General features: G+C 46.6%; 2 protein-coding genes across 2 annotated transcripts; one reads left to right on the top strand and one right to left on the bottom strand.

Moving 5' to 3' along the window:
* Positions 1-100: 100 nt before the first annotated feature.
* On the top strand, positions 101-3783 carry LOC117538845 (zinc-binding protein A33-like). The gene is made up of 6 exons (XM_034204762.1): positions 101-499; positions 866-961; positions 1121-1351; positions 2157-2179; positions 2280-2398; positions 2981-3783. Exons 1-6 carry the CDS (start codon positions 110-112, stop codon positions 3541-3543), a joined length of 1422 nt encoding a protein of 473 aa, XP_034060653.1. The 5' UTR covers positions 101-109; the 3' UTR covers positions 3544-3783.
* ighmbp2 (immunoglobulin mu DNA binding protein 2) lies at positions 3774-16498 on the bottom strand. Its single transcript, XM_034204761.1, has 16 exons — positions 16330-16498; positions 15737-15819; positions 15369-15538; positions 15075-15270; positions 14895-14992; positions 14620-14783; positions 14305-14505; positions 14080-14227; positions 13043-13217; positions 6818-7000; positions 6612-6730; positions 6431-6525; positions 5865-5988; positions 4946-5770; positions 4224-4423; positions 3774-4047 (listed from the first exon to the last, which is right to left on the bottom strand). Exons 2-16 carry the CDS (start codon positions 15811-15813, stop codon positions 3850-3852), a joined length of 2973 nt encoding a protein of 990 aa, XP_034060652.1. The 5' UTR covers positions 15814-15819; positions 16330-16498; the 3' UTR covers positions 3774-3849.
* Positions 16499-16548: the final 50 nt, after the last annotated feature.

The following is a 16548-nucleotide window of genomic DNA, read 5'->3' as shown; positions in this document are numbered from 1 at the left end:
ACAGAAGTTTCAACCAAGCGATAAGCATCGTACCGCCTTCTGTCACAACACCTGAAACACTGGAGGTTTGTTTTCCTGTGAGCTCACTTTGCAGGAAATCTTCCTCCTGATGGCAGCGCTTTCATTCTCGGAAGGGGACTTACTTTGTCCTCAATGCTCTGATATTTACTACCTTCCCGTGCTCCTAAATTGTGGCCACAATATTTGCAGATTTTGTTTAAAGAAATTCTGGGAATGGAAAGGATGTCGAGAATGTCCTGTGTGTCAGGCTGTGTCTGTCCTTGGGAGGCCTCCTATCAACCTGGAACTAAAGATAGCTGCGGACGAATATCAGGTGTTAAAGACCAGAAGCACTCAGGACGTTTGTCGGGTTCACAACGAGAAGCTGAATATTTTCTGTCACAATGACCTCGAGCCCATCTGCCTCGTCTGCCAAACGTCAAAACAGCACACAGTTCACGAGTGCAGCCCAGTGGAGGAGGCCGCCACACAGAAAAAGGTAGAGTAAAAACAGAAACTGGGGAAATAACAAGGGGATTTACTGCAAATATTCTCCAACACAATGACTTGTCTGTAGTGAAGATGTGTTGCAACTGGTTGTTTTTCTTCTAGTGTAAAAGGGGATTGGGCTGCAACTAACAATTACTTTCATAATAAACTCATTGTTTTCTGAAATCATTGATACATTATTAAATCTATAAAAATCATCCATCATAACTTCCAAGACCAGCTTGTCCGAATCTCAATGACAATTAGTTAGTTATATAAAACTGAGAAAAGTAGCACATTGATGTTTTGTCAATTCATAGAATAATAGTTTCAGCTCCAGATTTAGACTAAATTATTAATCTTTTGAATATTTCAGAAAGAAATCTCAGCCATGCTGGAGTCCTTGAGGAAACATCTCAGATTATTGAACATGACAAAGGTGCAATGGGAGGAAACCAAACGCTATATACAGGTAAAGATATAATTGTGTGTTTTGATATACCTCTAATATTTGAATTCTGATTCTTTAGTCTCACTCATTCAGTTTCCGCCAAGATAAAAAGTTCCTTCCCGGACGACACACAAATATTCTTTTATGTGTCTGCCAAAAATATATCCACAAACATTCCAGAGCCAAGTGAATCACAGTGAGGCAGCGATAAAGGAGGAGTTTGAGAAGCTGCACGTGTTCCTCAGGGAGGAGGAGAACAGCAGGCTGAAGGTGCTCAGACAGGAGGAGCAGATCAAGACGCAGGTGATGTGTGAGAAGCTGGAAAACATCCAGGAGCAAATCAAGACCCTCTACTCCACCATCAGTGAAGTCGAGGGGGCCCTCAGAGCCAAGGATTTAACATTTCTACAGGTACGTCTACTGCCATTGTTTACGTGACAATAAGGCTTTTTTTTTAAAAGTGGGGATATATGAGGTTCATCCATAGTCAGTGTATAAGCTACACTAAGTGGTCGATGGCACACCCCCAGAAACAGACAGCGATAAGGGAACAGGAGCAAAGCAATGCATTGCTGTCAACGGGCAGAGGCAACACTTATTATAAAATAGACACCTGAAAAATTCACATTATATTGAAATTGTTTGCTACGTTTTGTGAGTCCGGTATAACCAAAGTCACACAATAACACAAACAAAAGCAGTAGTAGCGGTACAATTACTGGCTTTACCATAGATAACGGCTTTATAAATCCCATCAGTGCCACAAGATGCTAAGAGCAACCACTGTGCACAGACCACCAATGTATTTGAATGGACATTTTAATCCTTCTTAACGACAAAATACCAGATTGATCAGTATAATATAGTAACAATAGGCTCTGACAAGGTGTGACTTACTGTCAAACACAGCCAGGCTGATCAACATTTCAAAGCTATGACCAAATGACACCTTCATGGCCTTAGGAGCTTGGTGTCTAACTTTACGAGTGTGATTTCCTTTTGTCATGTATTATTTTATTAATGTTTCCTTTCATGCATGCACTCAAAAATATTTGGATGTATTATCCTTTTGGAATAGTTTTGTGTTTTCATAGTGTACAGGTGTTTCTTTTTATCACTGCTTACTCAAACACCTGACCCCTGCTGTGCGTATGGCTACACACCTCAGATTTAAATAATAAGCTGCATTTATTTCACTTTCTTTCTGGATCTTTAGGACTACAAGCAGACACATAAAAGGTATGTGTAACTCACCATCTGCCAAACGTAGCACTAACTGTCTCCATAAGGGAAGTTTATTGTTATAAGTCAATGTTGTAATTATTTCAACATGTTTCAGGGTCAAATGCACCATTCAAGCGCCGCAGTGTATCAGAGATATCCTGATCAACTCTGCAAAGCATCTGGGCTCACTTAGGTTTGAAGTTTGGAAGAAGATGGCCAGCACCGTCACATGTGGTGAGTGAACAGAAAATGGCTTATAAATAAAGAATATTTTAGTTTTTTAATGGTCACCTATTATGCAAAATCCATGTTTTCATGTCTTTTATACATAAACATGTGTCCCCTCTGTGTAAAGAGATTCTGAAAGTTTCAGCAAAAAAAGATTTGTGCTCTTCTTGTCCTGATCCATTTTTTATAAAAACCTGTCTGAACATGAGCTGATCAGATTTTGGCCACTTTGTGATGTCATGTTTTTTTGGGTTGTGTAACCATTAGCCAATCACCAACCAAGGTAACCCCCCCCCCCACACCTTATCCTGAATCTCCTCCTTTGTGGAGCACCATTGTGTTCTTTTTAACCAAATATCTCTGAGGGGAGGGGCTCCTTATTTTCATCTGAAGTTAAAGACAGAGAATCAGCACTTTTGAAACAGGGCTGAAACAGAGGAATTTATGGGATGCTGCAATGATCTGTTTGGTATTTCGAGCCAAACACTTCAGAGACATGTTTTGTGTATAACTGAGAACTATAATATATTGATGAAAAAGAGTATTATAGGGGACCTTTAATGTACTGAATATTTTTGACACTTTCAGTCCCGATCACTCTGGATCCAAACACGGCCCAGTCCAACCTGAAGCTGTCTGAAGATCTGACCTGTGTGCAGTTCAGCAGTAAGCAGCTCCTCCCTGATAACCCTGAACGCTTCACCAGCCGTGTGTGTGTGCTGGGGGCCAGCGGCTTCACGTCAGGGAGGCACAGCTGGATGGTGGAGGTGGGCCAGGGCAAAGACTGGCACATCGGAGTGGCCCGGGAGTCCATCAAGAGGAGGAGTACCGTCTTCCTCAACCCCAGCGAGGGTTTCTGGGTGATCGGTGTGAGCAATGGAGACTCATTCTGGGCTCAGACCTCGCCTCGCACCAAGCTGGTGTTGAAGCAGAAACCTGAGAAGATCACTGTACAGCTGGACAATGACAAAGGAAAGGTTGTTTTCATCAATGAGGCCGATTCAACAATAATATACGCTTTCAAAGACAGATTCACAGAGAGGATGTTTCCCTTCTTCTCCCCTGGATTGAGTGCAGAGGGGAAACACTGCAGCCAGCTGATCATCTGTCCTCAGACAGTAGCATTGAACATAGAGTCTCACATGCAGTAGACACATGGTGCTTGTGTGGAGGGAGACTTTGCAAAAAGTTGCACTGTTTCAATATGAAGTTCAGCAGAAGTTACATGACACTGTATCTGATGGTTGGACAGGCATCATACTGTATAGGTGATGAAATAATACATGGTGCTTGAGTTGAGGAAGATGTTGAATAGTTTCTCTATGAAATTCAGCAGCAAATTGTATGACACTGTACGTGTAGTTGATGAAATAAGACACAACACTTTCAACATTTTATTTGTTTAATGTTATTTAGAAGACAGTCTCAGGTCATATAAATATGTAGAGTTGATGTTATTAACTTTCATTTTCTTTCTGTTTTGGCTTCCTCTGTGTTGACATATCTTTCAGTTTAGAATCCAGTTTCCTCTGCAGATAGGCTTTCTTGTTGGGGTCCATGGTTTTATCCTTCTTCCCGCTCCCGGCGTAAAGAACGCCCTCCTTGCTTATTCTCATGCGAGCGTGAGACTTGGCTTTATCTCCGCAGCCGTGAACCTAAAAAGGTGCAACACATGACATCAGAAAACAACACCTTTCTTATATTTAGGTTGTCACTTATGGCGAACTATCAATACACAGACTAATAAAATACTTTCCTTCCTCCATGGATTTTAAAAACGACTACATAGTAAAAAAGAACATCTACTCTTTGGGGTCTGTTCCGGTCTCACCTCTGGTATATGATGACTGAGACAGTACTGCCTGTTGCAGAACAGGCAGAGCTGTCCGAGCATCAGCACAGAAGCTTTGCACCTCAGGAAACTGCACACACGTTCAGCCTTTATGACGGCGTTGATGAGTGTGTCGAAGTCTTCGTCTGGAGCGGCGGCAGCAGCGATGCCGCAGGCGCCTGTCTTCGTTTTACTCTTTACTGGGAGACAAATGGAAAGGTTCGAAGCTGAAAACATATCGGAGCAGACGGATTAAAATAACAGCTGTTGTTGTTGTTGTTGGCCTTGGGGTTTGTGCAATAGGTGGTCATTGTCAGTGTGTTGTCTGTGCATGTACGTCTGTGCACATAAGTCATGTATGAATATGGTATTGTCTTTTATCACGTACTATGTAGTATTTATGATTTGCTTTTTCTATGGAACTGCTGGACCGTTCCAAATCAAATGTCCTTACAAGGACAATAAAGTGTATCATATCGTATCAATTTAAAAATAAAGCTGAAACAATTGGGCAAATAATCAATTGTAATCAAAAGTAATTGCCAATTCTTTTGGGTTTTGGACAGAAAAAACAAGACTTTTAAAGACAACAACTTGGACTATGACAAACTGAAATAAAAAATGTTCTGGCATCAAATAAAAATCTAGAAAAAAATGTGAGTAAGAGTAATGAAAAATACAAATACTGGTGAGTGCTTCTTCAGGCGAGATGTTTCTACTACCTTTAGCAGCCTTTGGTTTCTTCGAGGCCTGAGCTGGCAGGATGATGTTTTGTTGCTTCTTTTGTTGAGCGTTTTCTTCCCTCTTCTGCTGCTCCCTCTTCATTCGCTCCAAATGTAAACTTTTTAAGTCTAATGCGGTTTGAGAAAGCTGCTCTTTCTGGGGATTCTGGACTTTGTCTTCTTCCTTCTCTTCTTCTTCTTCTTCTTCTTCCTGTGGTGGCTCCTCAGCGGGTGTTGACTCCAGGGGTCTGGCGACAGTGATGCACCTGTCCTTTCCCTCCCCTTTACTCTCATGCACGAGGCCCATCTCCTCAGCGATCTGGTGAACCAGCAGGCGGTCATGAGAGTTAAAGGATGATGGGAACTGTAGTTCACTCTGATTTAAGTCCTTCAGAAAGCTCTCCACCTGCGCCGTGATCTCAGCAGTTCTGTTCTTCTTCTGTTCTTCCTCTGTCAGGCATGTTAAGCTGGACTTTGTGTGCTTCTCTTTCCCTGCAGTATTTTCATTAGCGCTGCTTCCGGTTGAACTCTTCTGCGGTGGCTTCGTCCTGCTGGGAGGCTGATCTTTGACCTTCTGTTTGGTGGACGTGGAGCTGCTGGAAGACTTTGTGTCTTTGGGGTCACGGGTGTAGTTTTGTGGCGCAATGTCTTGGATGTACTCAAATGCTGTTCTGACCTCGCCATGTTGAGTCATGTGATCGATCAGGGACTTCAGGAAAGAGTGATTCTGGACAGTCTGCGTGTCGCACACAACAGCGATGTGACGCCTCGCACGTGTTACAGCCACGTTAATCCTTCGGTCCTCTGACAGAAATCCAACTGCCCCTGGAATTAAAAGAGTTAACAAATACATGAATAAGTGCAGCTAACATTCATGGTGTTACAGAATCAGACATCCTTTTTTAGCTAAATAAATTACCTTTTCTGTTGGATCGAACTAAGGACAACACCACGGCCTCCTTCTCTCTGCCCTGAAATCCATCCACTGACTTTATCTCCAGCTCAGGATGCCTCGCAGAAAGCTTCTGACGCAGAAGATCCACCTTTACAGAGACCAGAACATCAATGAGTTACTTTATGAATCTGCAATAACTGGTCGACTGATTGAACAGTTGATTGAAAGAAGAACAATCTCCAACTGTCAATAAATGATAAACTGTTGAAATTATTTTTCGAGAAAAAAGGTTTGCAGCCTCTGAAATATAGAGATCATTTTGGTCATTTAAATTTGAGAAACTGGGAATGCCATTTTTCTACTATTTTCTGACCTTTTATTGAGTACATAACTTTTAATGTCATTTAGAATTCTAGTTCAGTATTACATTTTCTTTTTGGGGTATTTTCTTTTTAATCCTTTGAAAGTTTAGATATTTTATTAATAAAATATTCAATACAAATGATGCAAATATTGCTTTGACACAGTACAGTAGAAGAGGTTAAGTTAACATGTATTTTACAGTACAGTTCCTCCAATCAGTGACCTACCTGTAGATTATACGGAGCGATAACAGCGATGTCTTTAGCTTTAACCCCAGCTTCAGTCAAAGCCTTTATGTGCAGTTCAACGATGTCGACCTCACCTGAGGATAACGTTCACACACGGTCAGATCCCATAAAACCCTATCTGTAATAAAACGATGTGTTCTTTACAATAAAAATGACTAACCTTGATTGCCTTTGGACTGCTCCTCAGTGACCTCCATCTCGCTCAGACCGCAGCCTGCTGTGTCGATAAGAAGGAGCGGCGTGCTGGTCTCTTCAACACAGGCGACTCCAGGTAGATCTCTTCAGCATCAAAGACACAATTGTTATAATTTTAGATTCACGGATATACAAACATTAGAGACTCTCCATCATCAAGCTTACACTCACTTTAACAGGTGTTTCTCTACAGAGCTGTGAGCTGTAAGTCGTCCCTGGTACATCTCTTTGGAGGCCCAGTCCATGATGGCACTGTTCATGCGGTACTGGACTGTTAGCATGCGGACCACCGAGTCCCCGTACATCTGGATGAGTCTCTCCATGAGGCTGAGGGACAGGCCTTTTGATGCAGCCCTGTGGAGAAAAAAAAGAACAGTGTGCAACTATGACTGAGGTGTGCTGAAGAGAAAACTGAGGTTACCTACTGTAACCCAGCTTCTATGAGTATTGGCGCAGCCCTCTAAGGCTATCGCTATTGGGTTATCCCTCTGCGCCCCCGCGCAACACTGAAACACTTGTAGTCCACGCCCACCCGCCAGGTGGGCCCCACCCTCGGGCCTCCTTCCGGTATAAATAGGAAGGGTGCCCGGCAATCTGCTCCCATACAAAATAACTTTTCTTCAGCTATTCGTAGAGCCAGTGGGGCCCAGCGCTTAGAGGGCTGCGCCAATACTCATAGAAGCTGGGTTACAGTAGGTAACCTCAGTTCTATTTCGTATATGGCTTCGCCCTCTAAGGCTATCGCTATTGGGTTAAGGGCGAAGCATGATGTAGTCTGCGCCCCACTGGGTCCGTCCGGCACTAGAAGCACAGACACACCTGCTCCATAACACCCCCTGCCTGTTGTGCCATGCGTAATGGCGCATCACCGTACCTGGAACATAGCAAAACATGCCTATCTTCCTGACGGGGTGAAGGCTGGGAACAATACATACCGGCCGCTGTGAGAAAGTAGAGACGAAGGTCCCACCTTGTCCTGCGATCATAGAGGGGGAACAGCCGCTCTCTCCGTGCCAGCCAGGTAGGAGAGCGCTCAGCTGGATCCCTGACGTCACTCACTCTGACCGGCACTCCGTACGAAGTGTGTCAGAGTAAAGGGAACATCCCTCTCATACGAGGGGAAAAAAGGGCCGCTCTCTGTGTGCCACGAGGCAGGAGAGAGGCGCACAGCTGGATCCCTGACGTCACTCACTCTGACAGGACACCCAGTACAGGGTGCGTCAGAGAGGAATGGGAGACATCCCTCAAATAAAATTGAATAAATGAACAGGGGGAAGACCAAGATGCAGCCGTGTAAATATCTTCCACTGACATTCCTCCGCGCAACGCCGTGGAGGAGGAAATTCCTCTGGTGGAGTGCGCTTTGATGTTCTCCGGGGGCTCCCCCCCAGAGGAGACATATGCCTGTGACACAGCCTCACACAGCCAGTGTGACAGCCGTTGTGTAGACAGAGGTTGCCCGATCGAGCGCTCTCTGTAATGCACAAACAGGCGCTGAGAACGGCGCAATGCTGCCGTGCGCGCCACATAGCAGGACAGCGCGCGCACCGGACAGAGGAGATGAGATGTGGCTTCTTCCTTCGACCTGTAAGGAGGGGGGAAGAAGCCAGCCAGGGTGATCACTCTTGACCTAAAAGAGTTGTGATGACCTTAGGCATGAAGCCGGGTTAGGGCGTAAAACAGCTGAACTGCATCTCCTTGGATCCGGAGACATGACGGAGCCACAGAGAGAGCAGACAAATCACTCACCCTTTTCTCTGATAGAGCCAAAAGCAGTACTACTTTGGCTGAATACAGTTAAGGGGAACCTGATCAGGTTCAAATGGGGCTTTGCTTTAGTGTGCGTAACACCAAAGCCAAATCCCACTGAGTCGCCAGTGTGCGTGACACAGGTCTGAGTCTCCATACTCCTCGCATACAACGGCTGCTGCGTTCTGCGAGCCCCTCGGTTAAATTCGCCGGGAATATACATTGCTCTGATGGAGAGCAACGTGTGTGCGCGCCCAGAACAGCAGCCGCCTGGCTGCGTTCAGAAGCTGCGCAGATCGTACTCCTCCCTGGCGATTGAGGTAGGCTGCTTCCATAGCCGTGGCCTGTTGTCTGTGCAAATCAACACATGTTTGATTGTACAGCAACGGGGCGACTCCCCCGTTCTTTTCCGAGATTTAGAAAAATAGCGGGAGTAAACCGCGCAAGACACTGTTCCTGGGATAACGGGAGTGTTTCTTGTATCCCATGGAACTGCTGGGGGGAGAGGCTTCTCTGTGTGTGCCGTAATGGTCGTCATGGTGACGTGCCACGCCATCGCCGCCGCTGCCCGTGAAGCAAAAGGGCTGCGAGGGAGTTTCCACACGCTGCATTCCACTCCGTCTCTCATCATGAGGCGCGTACATGCCCAGAGGATGAGAGGTGTGTGTATGCTATCCACACGAGACGTTATAACGGTGCTCGTGGATTTATTATGACCGTGTGTAGGAGGCATATCTGGGACAGAGGAATGCCTCGAGCTCTGCAGTTTATAAACCAATAGGTTAAAACAGCAGGCTTCTGCAGTGAATGAAGCACCTCTGGAGTGTCCCCCAGTTGGAAGAGACCCAGGGAATCCCCCCCGTGACCAGCTGACGCCAATGCCGAGCAGCTGCGTCACGGAGAGTGCTGTGTGGGTTGTGACACGCCGGAGGAGAGCTGTCAGTTTCTCCACTCGCTGCCGCGAGAGCGCGCTCTGCTGCTGGCTGAGTTTTTAATTCCACTCCAGATAAACGTTTGTCTGAGAGGGAAGAGAACAGCTCTTCTTCCAATTTATTATGAAACCCAGGCTTTGACAGATGCGATACGAGATGTACCGTCTGTAAAGCGACTTCCTCCCTGGAGCGAGCCAGCAACTAGCAGGTCGTCCAGAGGCCACCCTCTCATCCCTCCTCTGTGTAGCGGCTCCAGCCTTATCTACACAAAAATGGGAGGAGCCAGGAAATATCCAAACGACAGACGATTGTCTGGTCTGATATTCCCTGAAATGAGAAACCGCAGGAATTTCCTGTTTTTCGGGATGATGGGTACGTGGAAGTATACATGCATCCTTCAGGTGGAAGTGAACCAGTCGTCCTGGTGAACACATTCCAGCACCTGTTTGATCGTCAGCATGTGGAATACTGACAGATCGAGGATGTCTCATTGCCCCAGTCTTTTTCGGGATTAGAAAAATAACGGGAGTGAAAACCCCTGATTTTTCTCCCTTTGAGGAACCCTGGAAATATCCTCTTTCAACAGGAGTTCCAGCGGCTCGGATTGGGGCGCAAGACATAGCTTCTGGGAGGACAGGAGTGTTTCCTGTATCCCATTGAACTGTGGGGGGGGGGGAGAGGCGAACTGCAGGGTGTACCCTCTGCTGATCAGCCTGCTCCTCCATCTGTCCATCAGACACACGCGCTGCCACTCCGAGAAACACTCTGAGAGCGGGTGCACATGCTCGAGATGTGTTGTGGTCGTCATAACGACGAGCCACACCAGAGCCCTCGCCGCCGCTGCCCGTGAGGCAACCCAAGGTGGGCCTAGAGCGAAAGGGCTGCGCGGGGGGCCTCCACACGCTGCGTCTCACTCCGACTCTCATCATGAGGCGCGTACACGCTCAGGGGATGGATGGAGGTGTGTGCAGTGCTGCCCACATGAGGCGTTACCACGGCGCTCATGGGTTTATTAAGGCCGTGTGTATACGAGGCGTATCTCGGACAGAGGAATGCTGCGAGCTCTGCAGGTTATTAACAGGGGTTAAAACCGGCAGGCTTCTGCAGCGAGCCCTGCTGTCTATACTTAATCAACAGATTAGTGGCAGCCGGCTTAATTAGCGAGCTCTGCAGTTTATTAACCGATAGGTTAAAACCAGCAGAATTCTGCAGCGAGCCCTGACGCCGTGGCGCTGCGGGCGCTGCCGCTGGGGGCACTCAGCCTGGAATACCCATTGCCCTCGCAGCCACTGCCCGTGAGGCGAAAGGGCTGCGAGGAAGCCTCCACACACTGCGTCTCACTCCGACTCTCATCATGAGGCGCGTACACGCTCAGGGGATGGATGGAGGTGTGTGCAGTGCTGCCCACATGAGGCGTCCGTGTGTAGGAGGCGTACCTCGGACAGAGGAATGCCGCGAGCTCTGCAGGTTATTAACCGAGGTTAAAACCGGCAGGCTTCTGCAGCGATCCCTGCTGTCTACTTAATCAACAGATTAGTGGCAGCCGCGAAAGGGCTGCGAGGAAGCCTCCACACGCTGCGTTTCACTCCGGCTGTCATCATGAGGCGTGTACACGCTCAGGGGATGAGTGGAGGTGTGTGCAGTGCTGTCCACATGAGGCGTTAAACCGGCGCTCATGGGTTATTATGACCGTGTGTAGGAGGCGTATCTCGGACAGAGGAATGCCGCGAGCTCTGCAGGGAGCCCTGCTGTCTACTTAATCAACAGATTAGTGGCAGCCGGCTTAATTACCGGCTCTGCTTCCTCGGAGGCTCTCGCGGAGCAGACCAGGAGCGGGGGAGCCTCACTCCCCTTTGACTCGCCACCGGGAGACCCTGTCTCTGGGATGGCGGGGGAGTGGAGACGTGGGACGGAGCCCATGCAGCCGCCGAAGGGCGAGTCTGACGCCGAGGCGGTTGCTGTGGGCGTCTCTCCGCTTGTGGCCTCCTGTGGCCGGCGTAGACGCACGCCGCAGCTGCTGCGGGCGTTGATGCCGCTGTGGCAGCTCAGCCGGCTGGAGCCAGCTGTACATGCTGGCGAATGCCGTCCGCATGTTCCGCAGCCGTCTTCATGGACTCCACCATGGCGTGGAACTGGGGTCCGAGCAGCCCGTCCGGGCTGATTGGAGCGTCCAGTAGCACTTTTCTGGCCGTCTCCGTAACAGACGCCTATACTTCAGCCCAAGGTGGCGCTGGATCTGTGTCACCCACGCGGAAATCCTCACCTGCCAGCGACGGACGCGCACAGAATGAGCGGTGGTGGACCGCTCTACCAGTGTCCCCACCGAGTTGGAGAGCCGCGTGATGTTATTCGCCGCCGCGCTGTGGTGACGGAGAGGGGGAAAGCATGTTCGGCCACCAAGCTGGCACCCTGCTCCGACTCTGTCTCCCCCGTCCGGGGGAGAGGAGGGAGGGGAGAACCGAACTGTGGAGGGAGACGGGGCAGGAGTTGCCTTTTTCCTCGGACTCCTGCCCGGCACTCGGCCCCAGGGACACGAGGCCCCGTCCGCGGGCTCGTAAGCCTGGACGGGCCCATCGTCCTCCTCGGCCACAGCAGCAAGAGCGTCCGCTCTCCGCTTCCTGTCGCCCGAGGGGAGATGAGCGCAGTGTGTGCATGCTACCTGCTGGTTTAGAGCCGCGTATGCATGCTCTGACCCCAGGTAGGCTGTGCTTCAGTAACTGTGCTGGTTTGCAGAAGAAAAGAGGGAGCAGATTGCCGGGCACCCTTCCTATTTATACCGGAAGGAGGCCCGAGGGTGAGGCCCACCAAGGCGTGGACTACAAGTGTTTCAGTGCTGAGCGGGGGCGCAGAGGGATAACCCAATAGCGATAGCCTTAGAGGGCGAAGCCATATACGAAATAGAACTAAATGTTATTCTTTATTTTATATAAAAGACTACTGTGTTTGGGTTTGTATCTGTGATTTTCTAACTGGTTTGACAGGGCACATATTTCAGTGCACCAATCCCAAACGTAGCTTTTTATTTCAAATGCGCTGAGTTTTTTTCATTAGATGTTGCTTTTGTTGCCAGCACTGTCAATATACTCTGATCAAAGCACACACAGTCCTGGTGAATTACTATTGGACCCTAATGCTGTGTTCACACTGGACGTGATGCGAATATTCGCTTCGCATTCCAATCGCTCAAGTTTCACCGCGGCTTGCAGTTTGTTTTAACGCGTCATTCAAAACGATCATCTCTTCCATCTTTACATCTGATCAACAGCAGCACGTCAGAGGGAATCCCAACGCTGATTGGCTTCCGCGAGAACGCGTCACGTGAATTTGACGCTCGAGTTGAAAAAATTGAACTCTCGCGTTTGACGTGACACTGTCCAATCGCCTCAATCGCGTGATTCGCGCCGCGTCCATCGCTTCATGCTCGCCGTCGGAGCTAAGTCGCGTCTGTCCGCGTCTCTGTATTGACTTTACATGTAATCGCGCCGCCCTCAAACATCGCATCGCGTCTGGTGTGAACGCAGCATAAAGCTTGATGATTTCTTAAAAGCTCAATTTTTATTTCATTGGAATTTTTTATTGCTAAGAATAAAAACGTCATTAATGTTTTCAGGGGTTAAGGAAAATATTTCAATTATTGCAGCAGGACCAATATAAAATGAATTCTTTAAAAAATAATAATGCACAAAAAGATGAAATTGGGTTCTTGTTTCTTTACTTTTGTGATTTGATGGTCGGTGGTAGCTGCTTGTAGTCTCCAGCCAGGATGCACTTGCGAGCTCGGAGCAGGGCGATCCAGCAGCTGCTCTCCAGCGCCTGAGCGCACTCGTCTATCACCACCCAATCAAAGTGCTCCGCTGGCAGGTACTTCAGCGGACCAGTGTGACAAGCACCTGCAGACACAAACAAGTGCTCTCTGATTGCCTTTCATCATCACTGAAAATACATTATCTTCACCCGGAGCCCAGGGTTTCCGTTAGCCGGTAATTACCGGTTTTTAGCTGGTACAATTTATTAAAAACCGGTAAATTCAAAATCTGCCGGTCAAAATGTCTGGTAATAATTAGGGGTGCTCCGATAGATCGGCCGCCGGTCATTATCGGCCGATATTCACTCTTAATAGTTTGATCGGTGCTCTCTATAAAGGCCGATCAGGAGAGCTGGATCTGATCGATATGGACATAAACGCGAGTGAAGTATAACCTGACACGCGAGAGAGAGAGAGATCAGATCAGCTGCTGAGTCAGACCGAGACACGCAGCTCTGCATAATCACCTGAAGCCCCGCCCTCTGTTTAGCGAGCTGCAGGAGCTGCATGAGAAACTGACGGGCTGTCAGGAGAGAGAGGGAGGGAGAGGGGAAAAGAGAGGGTCCGTTTCTCCCGTGTTATTATTCAAAGTTAATGTAAACTTTTGAATAATGTACGTTATCTACTACAAGTAGTTTGTTTGAATGTAATAATTATGTTGTTTGTTGAATAATTTATTGAAAAATGAATCTGAATTTTTCGATCTGTTACGATTATAAACTGAAGCAATATAAAAATGAGCCCCGTGAACTGAGTTTTAAACTGAAGCATATCTGCTCATAGTCCGGTAATTACCTGCTAACGGAAACTCTGCTACACAACTCTTATTATTATTATTGAAATATGACCGGTAATTTTCAAATGTGTCCGGTAAAATAAATTCTGTCCGGACATTTGACCGGCGAGAAAAAAATCCTAGCGGAAACCCTGCCGGAGCCCTAACTGACCTGTGTTGGTTGATAACACAACATCAGCACTTTTGAGGATCTGGGCGATGGCTGTTGCCTCCCTGGTCCTCAGCTCTTTTCTTAGCTCCCCTATTTCCCTTTTGTAGTTCACCCGGTCTCCTCTTTCACGCATCTTCTTTATTCCCACCTTGAGAAAAATATATATTAGAAATCATTCAAAATGTCACACATGCTAGTAAGAGGACCACACACTTAAATACGTACAAATGCTTTGTCCATGTCTTTACGGATGTCTGCAATGATGCCTGCACTGTCACTCTGAGCGAGGATGGCGTCCAGTGAGTGTTTCTGTATGGACTCCAGCAGTCTGGCAGGGTGACCCAGCCTCAGGACTTTAGCCTTGCATTGGGCTAACCTCTCTACTAAATTATCCACCGCCACGTTGGATGGAGCACAGCACAAGACCTGCATAAACACATCATTCAATTACGAAAAGGTCAACTTAAGATAAATGTAAGGAAATAATAAGTAGGAGGAAAAGTATTAACACATGCACTAATAAATATAAACTTTCTGCACCTTTTGGCCTTGTTTGACTGCTTGCAGGATGATCTCGACCACAGTGGTGGTTTTCCCAGTGCCTGGTGGTCCATGAATCACAGCTAATTCTCTCTGAGACAGAGTAAAGGACACAGCTTCTCTCTGGGAATCATCCAGGTTGGAGTTAAAGAATTTAAACTCGTCTGATGAAACATAATAGGATACCAAGAGTTAGTTATTTGTATTGTAAGATTTTTTTCTGATTTGGAAAGTTTGGATGTGCTACCAGTAGGCACAATTTCAGTGTCACTTACTTGGCTGTGTTTGTGAAGAAGGTGTTGAATCTCCAAAGAGAACGTCTATCAGATTGGCCGCTGGTCCATTTCTGTATCCATTTAATGTATTCAAGGCACTGCAAGCACAGGAAAAGTAAAAATATGTTTCACAGGTTGCATAACTCTCTTTTTTTGTCTTAAATTACAGACGTCACTCACTTTTTCATTCGTTTGTAGGTAACATCATTTGCCAATTTTAAGAGGTTGTGAAGACCATCTGTATCGAAGCTGAGGCCATCGTTAGAATCATCAAAGGCCACACTTATCGCAGTTTGGCTGACCCTTGTCACTATCCCTGTGCCAATCTGTGAGGCTGCGGTGCATCCACCAGTGTCATACAAGCCCACTATGTCACCTATTACAAAGACATACATGTTTAATTATTAAGCAACAATAATGAAACTACAGTCACACAGCAACACACAGATCTGACGTTTAAATATTCCCTCTCACCAGGTCCAAAGCTGTTGCTTGGCAGAGATGTAAAACCCAAATGTTTCCGTGGCTCGAAGATGACGACTGTGCGACCGTACAGACCTGTGGACTGACTGCTTATCTGCAATTTCAGCAGGCAAACCCCTTTACTCTGAAGATCCTTCAGAGAGATGTTCTCCTGCCATATCCTGTAGGCACAAAACAAGACATTGTAGTGTTTTAGTCACAGATTTAAGGTAAATCAGGTAGAGGGATTACCAAGCTTAATTCTTTGGAGTGTAGGATCTTTTTCCAAAATCCCTAACTTCAGGGAAGTGCATAGCAAAATTGCCAAATTATCCAATTATTAAGTTAAGTATTACAGTCTGGATGTTATTCTTTCTTACCTGTTCTCCTCTATTTCAGCCTCCCTTTCCTCCTGTAGAAGCTCAAGTGTTTTTGACACAAACTGTTCCACCGCCATTGCTAACTAAAAAGACAGAAAAGATGATAAATGTTTCAGCACAGATCCAAAACATTATGTTAGTTACACTTCCCTTAGGCTATAGACAACAGAAAAGGTCATACTAAAAACTGTTGTCGTCATTGGATATGATAGTTCTCTCATTATCAAGGGTACATCTCATCAGTGGGGGAATGTAGCTAACTGTATTTATTCAAGAACTTTACTTAAGTACAGTTACAGTGAGGTAATTCTACTTTGTTATATATCCATACTATGCAACTTTAAACATCCATACCCACTGCACCTCAGTGACAAACACTTTTAACTCCACTTTAATATAAGGAATAACAATGTAAGGCAATACACGAGGGAACACAGGCAGGGTACAGCTTAGTCAATAGTATACACACCTTAAAAGCTTATTGAATGCTGACATGTTAGCTTGCTAAGTGCTAACCACACTGCACTCAAAAACTGATTAACTTTAGCTACAGCTAGCAGGAGAAAATGACACTCAACTGTTAATGTAGTTACCTGAAGAGACCACAGGTGAGCAGAAAGCAGAAACCTTAATGTTATTCATGCGGGAGAACTTTGAAATATCCTGCAAATATCTACATTACACCAGTGTGTTTGTTGACCTCATCGCCGTCTTCTTTTGTTGCGCTAGCTTGTTAGCATGATAGCTACACTGCCACCTATCGGCTCAGATGACTTAGCGCGCTCACATACATTTATTTTGAAAAACACGCA

This window comes from Gymnodraco acuticeps, unplaced genomic scaffold (genome assembly GCF_902827175.1).
Source record: "Gymnodraco acuticeps unplaced genomic scaffold, fGymAcu1.1, whole genome shotgun sequence".
In the NCBI taxonomy this organism is placed as follows: Eukaryota; Metazoa; Chordata; class Actinopteri; order Perciformes; family Bathydraconidae; genus Gymnodraco; species Gymnodraco acuticeps.
Note: the sequence above shows the minus strand (reverse complement) of the source record. Positions and strands in the feature narration are given on the sequence as shown.